The sequence below is a fragment of the Nannobrachium achirus genome, assembly GCF_963921795.1.
Source record: "Nannobrachium achirus genome assembly, chromosome: 19".
NCBI classification, from domain to species: Eukaryota; Metazoa; Chordata; class Actinopteri; order Myctophiformes; family Myctophidae; genus Nannobrachium; species Nannobrachium achirus.
This window is the reverse complement of record NC_137826.1, coordinates 52460418-52476441: the sequence shown is the minus strand read 5'-3', so window position 1 is coordinate 52476441 and position 16024 is coordinate 52460418. Positions and strand designations below refer to the sequence as shown.

The 16024-nt window shown below is 44.2% G+C and overlaps 1 protein-coding gene across 1 annotated transcript in view; it reads right to left on the bottom strand.

Moving 5' to 3' along the window:
* hlcs (holocarboxylase synthetase (biotin-(proprionyl-CoA-carboxylase (ATP-hydrolysing)) ligase)) overlaps positions 1–16024 on the bottom strand; it is a 103087-nt gene that overhangs the window by 75250 nt on the left and 11813 nt on the right. Inside the window, exons 3-8 of the mRNA XM_080748903.1 lie at positions 15541–15703; positions 10465–10681; positions 5413–5671; positions 4269–4502; positions 1059–1220; positions 139–312 (exon numbers count right to left, since the gene is read on the bottom strand). Coding sequence (XP_080605029.1) covers positions 139–312; positions 1059–1220; positions 4269–4502; positions 5413–5671; positions 10465–10681; positions 15541–15703 — 1209 coding nt within the window. The remainder of the gene's footprint in view (positions 1–138; positions 313–1058; positions 1221–4268; positions 4503–5412; positions 5672–10464; positions 10682–15540; positions 15704–16024) is intronic.

Genomic DNA, 16024 nt, shown 5'->3' with positions numbered 1-16024 from the left:
CTAAAATATGAACCCTTGTTGTAAAAAAACAAAGTTGTCCTTATAGTTGTTCTTGGCGGTGAACCGTCAGATTTTGAAAGACGTCTTTGGAGGTGAATGTGTTCAAATTAAATCATTCAATAAATCCTTCCACCGTACCTGACAGAGGACGGCCTCTCCTCCGTCCTCTCCGTGGGTCAGCCTGACGATGACCATGTCCTTCTGCCCGTGGGGGACGTCCCCCTGGTCCCCCGTCATCTCCCCCCACAGCTCCACCTCCCCCCCTCCCAGGGGGTCCCTGATGAACACCTGGCCGCTGGCCCGCACGCTGAGCTGCACAGAGAAGCACAATGACAATCATCTTTTTACTGAACCACTTCATCTCTCTGTTCCTAGTAAAACTGAACTGAGTTACAACTGCACTATTTTTCCGACAACACCATATCTCTTCAACAAAAAAAAAAAGGCAATCTAAAAAAGGCGATCTATAAGCTCACGTGTCGCAACGAGACACATCGTAGGCTTGTCGATGTAGATCATATCACCCAGCTCTTAGCGTGAGCGGACCGCTGTTAATGAGTCATGAAACCCAAAATCACTTTTTCTACAAATATATATTATATCAATGAGTCACTTGTGATAAGGAGCAATGCTATGGTTCAATTTGCCCATAGGCTTGTGGATTCAGAGCTTTCTGCTGTCTCTGTAGCTATTTCTGTGATCTTCCAGTTTGTGTAGAAAATAAATATTTGGCGCCACTCATTACATATTTGCTCACTGCGTACCATTAGTTCAGCAGATCTACAAGTTCAGCAGATCTACCAGCTCGCAGCGCTGCACTCGGTGCCGCGCTGTGAGCTTGTATATCTGCTATTTTTCAATAGTTAAAGCATTCAATAATTAAATGACGTGGGAGTGCATTAACAATTTAACAGATAAAAAATTACTAGTTTGTGGCTTACAGTTTAGTAAATCAAAAAATATATATATTCTAAAAAATTCAAATATAGACTTAAGACTGTTATTCGTCTCAGGTACTCAATTCTAGACCTAAATGGGTTAAGGGTGTGTGTACGGACCTGCATCTCGGTGGCGTCCTCCCTGGTGAAGGTCAGCGTGCCGATGCGGTGTCTCCTGGTCTCCCTGGCCTCCAGGCTCAGCCCAGACGGGCACAGAGTGGACGCCAGGCCCAGCACCCTGCCGCCCACCACACCCAGGTAGTGCAGGAAGCGGCTCTGCAGCTAGGGGGAGCACAACAACGTAGGGTGGTCACCATTAGGACATTTTACATGACGATTGATTGTCACTCAAATAATTGCGATTAATGATTCAATTGTGTTTTTGTCGTTGACAATTACATTTCTGTCCGGGTTTTAGGCTTTGAGGTTGCACATGGCAGATATGACACATAAATATACAAAGAAATTACTGACATATTTGACAACTTTAAAAGAAAATTGTTGGATCAAATTTGCTACCTAGATCAATCAAATTAAACTATACTGAAATTGGAAAATACAACGTCAAAACAAAATGAAAGTAAACCCCTAGGGCTCAACTGCAGCCACCGGGCGTCATGCCGGCGTCCAAAAACTGAAACGGGGCGAATTTGGTCACCAAACGCAGCGCAACGTCCATTGCTTAAAAAGGGAACATTCCCTGCATTGACGATGCCGCGAAGCCCGATGGCTGCAGTGGAGCCCTGGCGTAATGAGAACTCCCAACCTCTACCACAGAGGTTTTCAAAGTGGGTGACGGGGTACCCTGTGGTGCCGTGGCGGCAGTCCAGGGGTGCCGCAAGATAATTTGATAATATTTGGAATTTATTTGGACACTTGAAGAAAAATGTTGTATCATTTTAAACTTAGTACAAAGTTATTTTCAGTCAGTTCTAACAAAAATGGCTATTATCTCAACGTTTTTCTCGCAACATAATCACTAAAATATCATTACTGTCAGGCAGAAACCTCTGTCTCACAAAACTAGTGAAAACAGCCGATCTGCTGTTTTCACTGTTTAGTACATTTTATAGATGATAAATACAAAAAGAACGGTTTTGGACATACACGGTTTCCACCCGACAACGACGATATTCCAGGACCTTCCAGGACCATTGATCAATTCCAAAACTTTTCCAGCACTGGAAAAATATTTTTCTAATTTCAAACTATTTCCAGGAATTTCATGACCGTGGGAACCCTGCCTCTACCAACCTGTGGCATAGTTCCGCCGATTTAAAATGATTCCAATACCGAACTAAAACTTCCTATGGTTGGCCGCTAGTTGTGCTGTTTTCCCACCCGGCCGGTCACAAAAAGAATTGTTCTCCATTGGACCCCATTAATTTTCCCCTTTCGTTTTCTAACCTTAATTAACATTTTCATAAATACTTTATGGTTCCTATCGCTAGTTAAAAATTGCCTTTCAATCACCATGATATGCGTTTTGTGAAAATAAGGTCCCATTTATGTTAAAATTTATGATTAAGTTGCGAGGGGCGTGGCCAACTAAACCGATACCAGCCGGCTGTGTTCTTCTTCGTGTGCTGTATTTCGGGAGGCTCCGACCACATTCTCCCATGTATCCCTGCGGTTGCACGTGACCGTTGGCAGCCAATAGCATCCTCTGGTGCTTTCACAATCTATGATGGCGACACCCATGCCAAGGACCCAAAATGCGTCATTTGCGCTGCATAGAAACCAATGGCTTTGCTTTGTCCATATCTTTTTTTACAGTCTATGCTACCAACCTGTGGTGTGAGGGGCTCCAGTTCAGCCTCTACAGGGTTCCCACACATCTTTACCAATTAATTTCCAAAACTTTTCCAGAATATTTAAACCAATGTCCAGGACTATATAACAATAATTCAGCTCAATAACGAGTCGTTTACTCCTATGCGCAATGCCCAGAGACAGGTAGTGTATGCCAGTGGTTCTCAACCTTTTCAGGCCGTGACCCCAGAAATAATCATGTTTTAACTGGGGACCCCGGCACCCTGACGAGCACTAAGAGTTGAGGAATTTTGTATAACAACGCCTAACAACGCGTTGCGAGGCGTTGTGAGCATGTAGATCTGCTATTTTCACAATTTCTGACTCTAATATTTGACAATTTGGCCAATGTTGAATTTGTCATGTCAGAGGTATTAACAAAATCAATAACCAAAGACAATTCATAGATATTTTCTCCAGGACCTTCCAGGACCCTTGATCAATTCCAAAACTTTTCCAGTACTGGAAAATTACTCTTCTAATTTCAAAATATTTCCAGGAATTTCATGACCGTGGGAACCCTGAACCTCTACCAACCTGTGGTGTGAGGGGCTCCAGCTCTACCAACCTGTGGTGTGAGGGGCTCCAGCTCTACCAACCTGTGGTGTGAGGGGGGCTACAGCTCTACCAACCTGTGGTGTGAGGGGCTCCAGCTCTACCAACCTGTGGTGTGAGGGGCTCCAGCTCTACCAACCTGTGGTGTGAGGGGCTCCAGCTCTACCAACCTGTGGTGTGAGTGGCTACAGCTCTACCAACCTGTGGTGTGAGGGGCTACAGCTCTACCAACCTGTGGTGTGAGGGGCTCCAGCTCTACCAACCTGTGGTGTGAGGGGGGCTCCAGCTCTACCAACCTGTGGTGTGAGGGGCTCCAGCTCTACCAACCTGTGGTGTGAGGGGCTACAGCTCTACCAACCTGTGGTGTGAGGGGCTACAGCTCTACCAACCTGTGGTGTGAGGGGCTACAGCTCTACCAACCTGTGGTGTGAGGGGGGCTCCAGCTCTACCAACCTGTGGTGTGAGGGGCTCCAGCTCTACCAACCTGTGGTGTGAGGGGGGCTACAGCTCTACCAACCTGTGGTGTGAGGGGCTACAGCTCTACCAACCTGTGGTGTGAGGGGGGCTCCAGCTCTACCAACCTGTGGTGTGAGGGGCTCCAGCTCTACCAACCTGTGGTGTGAGGGGGGCTACAGCTCTACCAACCTGTGGTGTGAGGGGCTACAGCTCTACCAACCTGTGGTGTGAGGGGGGCTACAGCTCTACCAACCTGTGGTGTGAGGGGCTCCAGCTCTACCAACCTGTGGTGTGAGGGGGGCTACAGCTCTACCAACCTGTGGTGTGAGGGGCTCCAGCTCTACCAACCTGTGGTGTGAGGGGCTCCAGCTCTACCAACCTGTGGTGTGAGGGGGGCTACAGCTCTACCAACCTGTGGTGTGAGGGGCTCCAGCTCTACCAACCTGTGGTGTGAGGGGGGCTACAGCTCTACCAACCTGTGGTGTGAGGGGCTACAGCTCTACCAACCTGTGGTGTGAGGGGCTCCAGCTCGGCCAGCACCAGCAGCGTGGTGCAGTGGATCCAGGGGTGTGTGAGCACGTGGCTGGGCTGCAGGTGGTAGATGATGTAGCGCTCCGTGTCGATGCACTCCGCCAGCAGGGAGCGGATCTGCTGGAAGCGCTCCTCGCTGCCGCCCGTGTACACCAGCACGTTGGGCGGCTTGCCCGTCCCCTCCGGACCGGCCAAGCCCTTAGCGTCGTCCTGAAATGAAAAGGTGCAACGACGGATGCTATTAAGGCATTATATCAGGGGTAAAAGCTTACAGAGAGATGAAGCAGGGACCCCCAGATTCCATATAGTTTCATAGTTTGTCTTTATCGTTGTGGTGTGGATACTGCCAATTAAGAACTTTTATCTTTATCGCGCCCAGTAGGAATGGACCTTAAAGCTGATGAATGCAAGCTGACAGGCTTTCCTATGCCCTATCCTAGGGCAGAGGATCAGGCGGCAGCACGTTGTGAGATCTTGTAGATCTGTTCTTTTGTCCGGTACAAATTAGGCTACAATCACGCAGCCCGTTCGGCAAAAGAAAAAAGAAACTTGTGTTACATATTTTGTGTAATGTTATACATGTTTTGGAAAATGTGTTTTTATTAACAAAATCAATAGCCAAAAACAATGCATATCCAACTATTTTAGGGTCCAGGACCATTGATACATTCCAAAAATGTACAGTAATGGAGATAGGGCTGTCATGATTATGACATTTTACACAATGATTCATTTCACTCAAATAATTGCGATTAACGATTTAATTGAGTTTTTGTTGTTGACAATTACATTTCTGTTTGGCAGATATGACCTAAATATACAAAGAAATTACTGATATATTTGACAACTTTATACTCGATACATCAATAGTGGAAATAGCCGATCTACAAGCTCACAACTCGTCGCGATCTGCTATTTCCACTATTTTTGAAAATGTTTGAAAATAAAGGAACATTTTTCAACGTGGAAATGATTGCCAATTGTGACAAAATAATTGCGATTATGTCAAATAATTGCAATTAGACGATCATGTAATAATTGTGACAGGCCTAACTGGAGAAGTTTTTTTTTTCTTCTAATTTCCAAATATTTCCAGGAATGTCATGACTGCCATCGGTACCTGTAAGTGGTCCATCTCCTCGTCGTCGCTGCTGTTGGGTACGGTGGCGTCGGCGGCGTCGTGCGGCAGCTCGGGGATGTTCTCGGCCGAGGCGTACTTCACAGACAGGATGGTGCTGTTCTCCAGCTCCAGGCACTCGTGGCAGTTGGACAGGTGCAGGTGGGTGTGGCTGTGGGCCGACGTGTGGTTCATCTCAGAGCCGACGCCCACGTCCTGGCTGCTGCTGCACAGCGGCTCCGAGCCTCGACGCTCCTCCAGCCTGGAGGAAATAAATTACGTTTTTTTTTTAGGTTTGTTGGTCGATTAACCCATGTCTTCTAAATCAGGGGTCTTCAACAGAGGGTCCTCAGAGTTACTACAGGGGGTCCTCCAAATCTTTGAGTGATAGAAACTTTTTTCTCCTTTTTTATATTAACCACTTGAACCCTAAGCGTCCATAATATATTCTGAGAACTTTAGCCAAAAATAGCAGATCTATAAGCTCACAATGCCTCACGCTGCAAGGCGTTATGAGTTTGTAGATCAGCTATTTTTGGCAAAGTGGTTTGGTGTAGAGGGGAAAAATATACTTTTTTATTAAGTATGGATGGTTCAAGTAGTTAAATATCTGAAAAATACAAATTGACATGAATCCAAAATACACTGATGATCGTGCTGTCAAACGATTAAACTATGGAATTTATGAAGAGGTTGTGGGGGTCCCTGCTTCATCTCTCTCTCGGCTAAGGGGTCCTTGGCTTGAAAACGTTGAAGACCTCTGATGCTGATCTAAATCCTAATCAGTTTTCTGGAAAACGTATGTTTCTTTAACTGTGAGTTTTTAATGGCAAGGACCAGATCTCAAAATATTTTGTCCCTCCCCCCCCCCCCCCCCCCCCCCCCCCCACCCCCCACGAAGCAAAGATTTGAGTTAAAAATGTTCGCCTTAAAAGAATATATATTCTAAGAATCGCACAAATGTTCAAGTTTTTTCAAGAATAGCAGATCTACAAGCTCATAGCGTAGCACTCAGTGCCACACTATGTGCTTGTATATCTGCTATTTTTGAATAGCCAAAGTATAAAATAAAATGGAAAAAGGCAGTTAAAATCTAAAGTGACACAGATGCACAGATGGGTTAATATGTCATATAAATAACTGTGTGTGTAAGGATTTAATTTGTATTTATTTTTTATCCCATGATTTTGTAACCCATTTTTCACCCAGTGCCAATTGCCTAAACTGTAATCCTTGGCTCTGCTCTCCCTCTGCCAACCTGGGGAGCAGTGGTGAAAGTGAGCCGGAACGGCCGGAACCCCCGTTCCGTTAAAACATTTGGAGCCGGAACGGAGTTCCGTTAAGAAAGGGAGAAGCCAGCTGTCAAAAATCCCATGTTAAAAATAACCTGCCACAAACGCACGTCCAGGAAGAAAACAATAGCCTATACCAGGGGTCTTCAACAGGGGGTCCGCGACCCCTAGGGGGTCCGCGGAGGTACTGCAGGGGGTCCGCGAAATTATTGCTTAAAAAAAAATATATATATATATATTTCAAAAAAAGTTTTTTTTCATTTTTCGCATTTATGTTAAAAAATAAATCATGATTCTATCCATTTTGAATAGCTTGAATACATGATTACTATGCAATTGACAGATTGTTGATATTATTGACATTGGTTCTCAGTTAATAAGTAGTATATTTAGAAATGGTAGTGGTACGGCCCACCCTGCTCGCTGTAACTTGTACATGTTTAAAATAAAAAATGTCGTAGCCCCCACCCCCCCACCCTACGATATGTCGTAGCCCCCACCCCCCCACCCTACGAGGTGGTAGGGGGTCCCTGCTCCATCTCTCCATCAGTTTGGGGGTCCCCGGCCTGAAAACGTTGAAGACCCCTGGCCTATACTAAAGTCAGATTAACATACAGTAGGCTACACAAGTGTTACTAGTTAGACTATATTTTCTGAAAAAGTGCTTCTAAATTATTCCCGTGGGTTTGTGTAGGTCAGTGTAATCGATTCGGTTTGTTTCAGTGTTTGACACGGAGCGGGTAGAGGTGGGACGTTCGTGAACGAACCGAGTCGTTTGAACGGCTCTTTGAAATGAACGATATAGGATTCGGTTCACAGTAGGGAGCCGTTCCTTCGAATGAGCCAGTCTTTTGAACGGCTCTTTGAAAGGAACGGATCCTAGAGATCCGGCTCACTTCAAAGAGCCATAAATCCCATCTCTAGGAGAGATTCGTCGTGTCTGTGGCACTCTGCCTGCCATGCTGCCTGCATGCGATGCAGCCTTAAGCTGCAGAATAGACCAAAATGATTCTATTCTGCATCTTTGGAAATACCCCAGTAAATTATAGGCTATACTTAAAACCTGTACTTAAATACAGTACTTTACTAGACTACTTAGTTACTTTAGATAACTGGTTATAATAATATTAATAATAATATATTATATTATCTGGAATGTATATAGAGCTTTCAAACATGCTTTACATGTGTGTGGGGGCCTGGGGAGACAACAAATAAGAGAGCAGGATATGGTGACAGGATAGAATAATGTTGCTCTATCAGCATTTCTTTCTTTGTTGATGCTGCTACTGTATGTGTTTATGTGGATATACTAAACAAAATGTTGTTGTACAGTGACCATAAACATCTCATCTTATCTTAGGTGATTCTGCTAGCCCTACTGCTTACCCTTCTGTATGGAACAAATGAACAATATGAAGAGTCTTATTATAGATAGGCCTATTTCCTTTAGGATTTCAATCATGTTTCATGTTACAGTTAGTGTAATGCCGTTGCCTTTCAGGTGTAGGACCTGTAGTGTTTTTATTGTGTGTATAACTATGCCAAAATGCAGTTTTCTATGCATTTCAGGGGTTTTGGGGGGTTAGAGCCTCTCATTTTTTTTCCGGCCGCGCAGCTTCGCCGCGCGGCCAATTTTGGGACAGTTCCGGCAAGAATTTCAAACCACTTTCACCACTGCTGGGGAGAGCCCCGAACTGAGCTCATGCTTCCTTCAGTGCATGAGGAGTGAGCAGGCAGCTTCTTATCACCTGACAGGAGGGACCTTCCCCAGTTGGACGTAGCGTGTGGAAGGAACCTGTTATTCCGACCAGTGGGGGAGGCATTATGTGTAAGGATTTAATAGTGTTTTTGGAATCGAGAGTTGGAGCAAAGGAATACAAAATATAGTTCTCTTTGCCTTTTAGGCTTTGTCAACATGACTTGCCTGGGGGCAGATATGACAAATAACTTAACTATATAAAGAAATGACAGATAATGGCCGGTACCAATAATACAAATAAATAACCTACTGTGGCCAAAACATGGACATATTCTTAATAACTGTATACCTTCCAAAATTGTCAAACAAAGAGGAAAACTATGCTCTATAAGCTTGTAGATTTGCCATTTCTGTTTTGGGTATTTCAAAGGATTGCAAAAAAAAAAGAAAAATTACAATTTGTCAGTTTTTTTGCAAAGGAACTTTGAAAAAAACAAAAGAAAAAGAAGAAAAAAACAAAATGTAAGCCCATTAAAAAGAAAATGTTGAAATAAATCAGATTTAGTGATCATATCTGATCTACAACATGCTCACAACAGCACAACAACATGCTGTGAGCCTGCACATAGACATAGAAAGGTAGACGCCTCCTTTGGCTCTGGGGCGTTGGTAAAAGAGGACTGGCAAGCTTCCAGGAATGCTGAAGGACGCTTCCTTGTGGGTCACAGAATGGGATAGTCGATAGGCCAATTATTAAGCCCCTTTTCCACAGGCCCGACACCACACCACTCCACACCACACCGCCCACTTGTGACAGGTTTTCCACTACATGAACTGGGTAGAGTGGTGTGAAGGTGGTACTAAACGTGGTACTAAAAAGTATCCACTCTAGAGTAGGTCTGAGCTAGGCCAAACGGGGCCAAACACTTCATAATGACTGATCACTCACTAACTTTTCATTTAGACCACCAGGATATAGTTGTAATACATGATAATAGGTTCTATTGAGTTGTGATCACTATTATAATCTATTATAGTGAATTATAATTATCATAGTAATACATTAATACTTGAAAGTGTATTATAATCACAGTTATAATCCATTATAGTGTATTATAATTTAGGATAGTTGTAATACAAATTTATATTGTATTATAATCACAGTTAAAAGGGTCAATTTGTTTCTTACCGATAGGGGTACTTTTGTGTAATGGAAAATGTAGATATTTTTATGTGGTGTGGTGTGGTGTGGTGTAGTGTGGTGTGGTGCTAAAGCTGCAGTCGAAAAGGGGCTTTAGATGCGGGGGCAGAGTGCCTTCCACAGTTCCGCGCTTCCGCCAGTCCTGTTTTACCAGTCGCGCCAATGAACTGCAGCGGCGGAGGAGGAGGAGGAGGAGGAGGAGGAGGAGGAGGAGGAGGAGGAGGAGGAGGAGGAGGAGGAGGAGGAGGAGGAGGAGGAGGAGGAGGAGGAGGAGGAGGTATCAGGCTTTTTATATCTGTGAGCCTGCAGATGGTCCATTTTCACAAGCTAGGCTCCCAGGGAGACATGACTTCCTGTAAAGCAGTGTTTCTCAACCACTGTGCCTGGGGGCCTTTGGTGTGCCCCTGAGAAGGGTCAAGTTCTTCAAAACAAAAACTAATTTTACTCTTATGTACCTGTACAAAAGACGTAACAATAAAGTACAACTTTGAAGGGTGCCCCTTGAAACTGCTTGAAAGCCAGTATTGTATTTATCATTTTAAAAATGATTTACCGGTAAACTAGTGAAACCTCGCACCGCGAGGCGTTGTGTGCTTGTAGATCGGCTGTTTTCACTACTGTTGTTGGACAGCCTTGTATGATGAAGCAGGGCTTTACTTTGCCAAGAAACGTACACATTTTTGAAAGTTGGAGATACAAGGTTTCTTCCCGACAGTGACGATGTTTACACCCCTGTATCATGTTGGTGTGCCCATGGATTCTTGGGACATGAAAAGTGTGCCCATGCAGAAAAAAGGTTGAGAACCACTGCTGTACAGGTTTATATTATATAATTATTATTATTATTATTCTATTAGAACCTCTTCCTGGTGTCAGGCGGTAGCAGCAGGCTGCCCTTCCTGCAGGGTGTGTGTTGAGGGTCCAGGTCTTCTCTCTCTCTCCTGTCACAGGGCGACGGCACGGAGAACACGATCTCCGTCTGCGTGTCGTCCAGAGCGAGGGAAGACCGCTCGTCTGGGTTCTCCGCCCGCGGCTTCTCCAAAAGTTCTCTGAGGGACGACTCCTGGAGCAAAACGGCTTGGGGGAAAATTAGGAAAAGGTATTATAATTAGTAATTACTGCAAAATGTACTGTACCTCCTGTTAGCATCGGTATTTGCAATTATGTAGTTAATTTGCAGCGATTTTTAACCTCTTTCAACCAGCCGTCCCTATTTTGGGGGGAACATTTTCAAAGGTTTTCAAAGATTTCCAAAAATGGCAGACCAGATACATTAGACAGAGTTCAGTTCATGTGTGGGTTTTATATTTAAAGCAGCACTATGTAGCTTCTATCCTTCTACCCCAGAGTTGAACCTGGTTTCCAGTAGGGTTGCAACAGTACTCGGTGTTACTTTACTTGTACATCGATAACACCTTTAAATAAAAAGAAAACGCATCCGCTGCTCTGCTCTGCTCTGCCCCGAGGAGCGCAGTAGAGATGTGACGTTCACCAACGATTCCACTCTTTTGAACAGCTCTTTTATCATCCACAGGGCGAGGCACAGCCCATCAGACTGCATGATGTCTCGTCCCCACTCGCAGGGCACGTTCCAGGAGACTAGTTGTGGCTTTGTAATGTCACAGCGCGCAGTAGGCGGAAAAACAACAATTAGCCAAACAAGAAAACGCAGGGCTGTTGTAACACTAACAGTGTTGTTGCTTTTTTACAAAGCTGAATTTTTAATATGGTCGGTCCAGGTCGGATGGTTGTTGTTGTTGTAACTTGAGGTAGCATTGGCTGCTGCTACTGAGTGCTCACAAAACGAAGACACGCAATGGTGGTTGAAACGGTGTTACCGATAACCGCGGTGTTGACACGGACGATATTTTCGGTGTCAAAAATCTCATACCGTTGGAACCCTAGTTTCCAGCTCAAATGATGACATTTTCACCACTGAGCTAATAGAGACCAGCAGGTCAACATTTGTGTCAGAACCTGTGTCGAGGTGAGACCTGATCTAAATACGGTAGAAGAACAGGGGGACAAAATACAACATCAACTGTATATATTGTATTTTAACATACTCGACTACGCAGATTGGACAACATTTTATTCATAAAGAAAAGAGACCTAGTGAGGCTGTAATGTTCATTGTTGTGTGATTAAAGTAAAATGTTCTTTTCATACGTTGATTTGAAAAATGTGTTTGCTTATAAGCGAGGGTCATAGAAACTTTAATCAAATCCATGTTTTTTTTAAATTGATTAGATTTATATATAAAATATGGGTCCAAAGAATATTTGTAGTCAGTCAGTGGTCTAGGACTCTCTGAAATCAGGATTGGACCGGAAGAATTTGGCAATAACACTACATTTTCATTTCATTCAACCATCAAAACAAATTGTGTACAGCATAAAACATGAAGGGAACAAACAACAAGGATCAGTGTATTTCGGGAGGGGGAACCTCGTAAGTCCACTACTGTTACTTTCCATGATTCAAGTGATAAATAGCAAAAGTAACAGATCAACAAGCTTGTAGATCTGCTACTTTTGATGCTTTTGCGTGAGGCTGTTACAGCCCTACAAAGGCAGAGTGCAGTAACTACGTTTTCGGACACACCAACCTATTTGTGTCGCCCAAAGGTCAAATTAGCCTTCATGATATTGGGGGATGAACAATCAGCTCAAGAACAAATATATGTGGCGGAGAGAGTCGCAGCCCCAGCCTGAAGCCTCAAAAGTCTAGTATCTGCTCTCGTTCCATAGGGATGTCCCTTTGGAGTGATGGTTAAGATATTGGACTTTCATGCGGGAGACCCGGGTTCGAAGCCGGGTGGGGAGGTTCGGATCACCTCCGTTACATTGGTGCCGTGACCCGGATCCGGGCTTCCCCGTAGGAGGAGGTCAAAGGGGGGTGAGTGTGGCGGAGAGAGTCGCTTGGGGTGATGGTTAAGATATTGGACTTTCACGCGGGAGAGGTTCGGATCACCTCCGTTACATATACAATCAGTGTAATATCACTTGTATGTCTATATCTCATTTGGCTGATCAGCTCTAACACTTTTAAACCCATTTGTCAGTGAAATTCGTGAACATAGTTACAGCACTCTGCCTTTGTAGTAATGGGAGGTTTCCGCTAGGTTCGGTCACAATTATAACATAATAATCGTCTGATCGCAATTATTTGAGATAATCGCAATAATTTAGCAAAATCGTTTTCATGTTGAAAAATTTGAAAAATAGCTTACAACGCGTCACGCTGTAAAGCGTAAACGCGTTGTAAGATTGTAGATCAGCTATTTCTGCATATAATAAAATTATTAAAGATGTCAGTAATCTGCCCTGTGCAGTTTGTGATTATAAAGCCTAAATGGCAAACAGAAATGAAGTTTGTATTCATATGTTCCAGGCTCCAATGCCAAAAAACACGATTAAATCGTTAATCACAATTATTTGAGTGACAATTAATCGTCAATTTAAGCTTGCAATGGTGACAGCAGGGCCAGCGATGGCAGAGAGAACTCACAGACTATCTTGGAAGGCACCAGTCCTATACTATAAGATGAAACACAGAACTCACAGACTATCTTGGAAGGCACCAGTCCTATACTATAAGATGGAGCAGAGAACTCACAGACTATCTTAGAAGGCACCAGTCCTATACTATAAGATGGAACAGAGAACTCACAGACTATCTTGGAAGGCACCAGTCCTATACTACCAGTAAGACTCCCTAATCGGGAGATAAGCGACCGTTGGTCGCTTATCTCCTGTCACACTGCTGACATCAGTATGACACCACACCGTACACAAATGACCCTTATATAAGACCGGCATTATCTACCGACAGATTAGTAACAAGATGTCAAAATCGTTGAAGGTTGAATCTCCAGATATGGAGATAACCAACACATCACTCCATATATGGAGATAACCGACGAATCTCACTAAGTCTGACCTCACAAGCCCCATATTTGGACACGAACAACATATAACTCCATATATAGAGACATAGCTGCTGACATCAGTATGACATCACACTGCTGACATCAGTATGACATCACACCGTACACAAATGACCCTTATATAAGACCGGCATTATCTACCGACAGATTAGATGCAAGCAGGATCTCGACTCTGACACAACTCATCGGCTCATAAGCTGGTTCTCCCTCCATATATGGAGATAACCGACGAATCTCACTAAGTCTGACCCCATCTTATTGCGACCGTCAGGTCGCAGTTTAGTATCAAAACCTGCACCGGCCGTCCGTCCGTCCGTCCGTCCGTCTGTCCGTCGGTCACACGTCACACCTTTGCCCTGCTCATATCTCCGCATCAGTATGACATCACACTGCTTGGTGTGTGCCGTCAGGGTCATTTGTGTTACGGTGTGATGTCATACTGATGTCAGCAGTGTGATGTCATACTGATGTCAGCAGCTTTGTCTCTATATATGGAGTTATATGTTGTTCGTGTCCAAATATGGGGCTTGTGGAACTCACAGACTATCTTGGAAGGCACCAGTCCTATACTATAAGATGGAACAGAGAACTCACAGACTATCTTAGAAGGCACCAGTCCTATACTATAAGATGGAACAGAGAACTCACAGACTATCTTAGAAGGCACCAGTCCTATACTATAAGATGAACAGAGAACTCACAGACTATCTTAGAAGGCACCAGTCCTATACTATAAGATGAACAGAGAACTCACAGACTATCTTAGAAGGCACCAGTCCTATACTATAAGATGAACAGAGAACTCACAGACTATCTTGGAAGGCACCAGTCCTATACTATAAGATGAACAGAGAACTCACAGACTATCTTGGAAGGCACCAGTCCTATACTATAAGATGGAACAGAGAACTCACAGACTATCTTAGAAGGCACCAGTCCTATACTATAAGATGAACAGAGAACTCACAGACTATCTTGGAAGGCACCAGTCCTACACTATAAGATGGAACAGAGAACTCACAGACTATCTTAGAAGGCACCAGTCCTATACTATAAGATGGAACAGAGAACTCACAGACTATCTTAGAAGGCACCAGTCCTATACTATAAGATGAACAGAGAACTCACAGACTATCTTGGAAGGCACCAGTCCTATACTATAAGATGAACAGAGAACTCACAGACTATCTTAGAAGGCACCAGTCCTATACTATAAGATGGAACAGAGAACTCACAGACTATCTTGGAAGGCACCAGTCCTATACTATAAGATGAACAGAGAACTCACAGACTATCTTAGAAGGCACCAGTCCTATACTATAAGATGGAACAGAGAACTCACAGACTATCTTGGAAGGCACCAGTCCTATACTATAAGATGGAACAGAGAACTCACAGACTATCTTGGAAGGCACCAGTCCTATACTATAAGATGGAACAGAGAACTCACAGACTATCTTAGAAGGCACCAGTCCTATACTATAAGATGGAACAGAGAACTCACAGACTATCTTGGAAGGCACCAGTCCTATACTATAAGATGAACAGAGAACTCACAGACTATCTTAGAAGGCACCAGTCCTATACTATAAGATGGAACAGAGAACTCACAGACTATCTTAGAAGGCACCAGTCCTATACTATAAGATGGAACAGAGAACTCACAGACTATCTTAGAAGGCACCAGTCCTATACTATAAGATGAACAGAGAACTCACAGACTATCTTGGAAGGCACCAGTCCTATACTATAAGATGAACAGAGAACTCACAGACTATCTTAGAAGGCACCAGTCCTATACTATAAGATGGAACAGAGAACTCACAGACTATCTTGGAAGGCACCAGTCCTACACTATAAGATGGAACAGAGAACTCACAGACTATCTTAGAAGGCACCAGTCCTATACTATAAGATGGAACAGAGAACTCACAGACTATCTTGGAAGGCACCAGTCCTATACTATAAGATGGAACAGAGAACTCACAGACTATCTTGGAAGGCACCAGTCCATGGTCCAGCTCCAGACGGTCCTCTATGAAGGCCACGCCCAGCCGGCTGAAGTCGTCCCGGCTGGCCTGACACACGGCCCTGAAGGGCTGGCCGGGCCGGTAGGCCAGAGGGACGCAGCACTCTGACCAGCTCACCACCTGCAACACAGCAACACACAACATGTCACACAGGCAGGGGTGTCACACCAACTTCTGGTTAAAGCTCTTAATTCTGATAGCAATTGTTATAGAGTAGTTTGTTTAGTACGATATCCGCATCTTTTTAGTAAACAGAAAACATATATTCAGGGGTTCAATTTTAGAGTAGACTCCACAGACGCATGCACAGTAACATGCGGGCCGCATTGGACCTCTTCGCGGGCCGCAAAATGCCCGCGAAATGGCAGTTTGACACCCCTGCACTAAAAGGTCATAATAAGAGGTGGTTTGAGTTAGTTAGCCATGGATAATAACGATAGA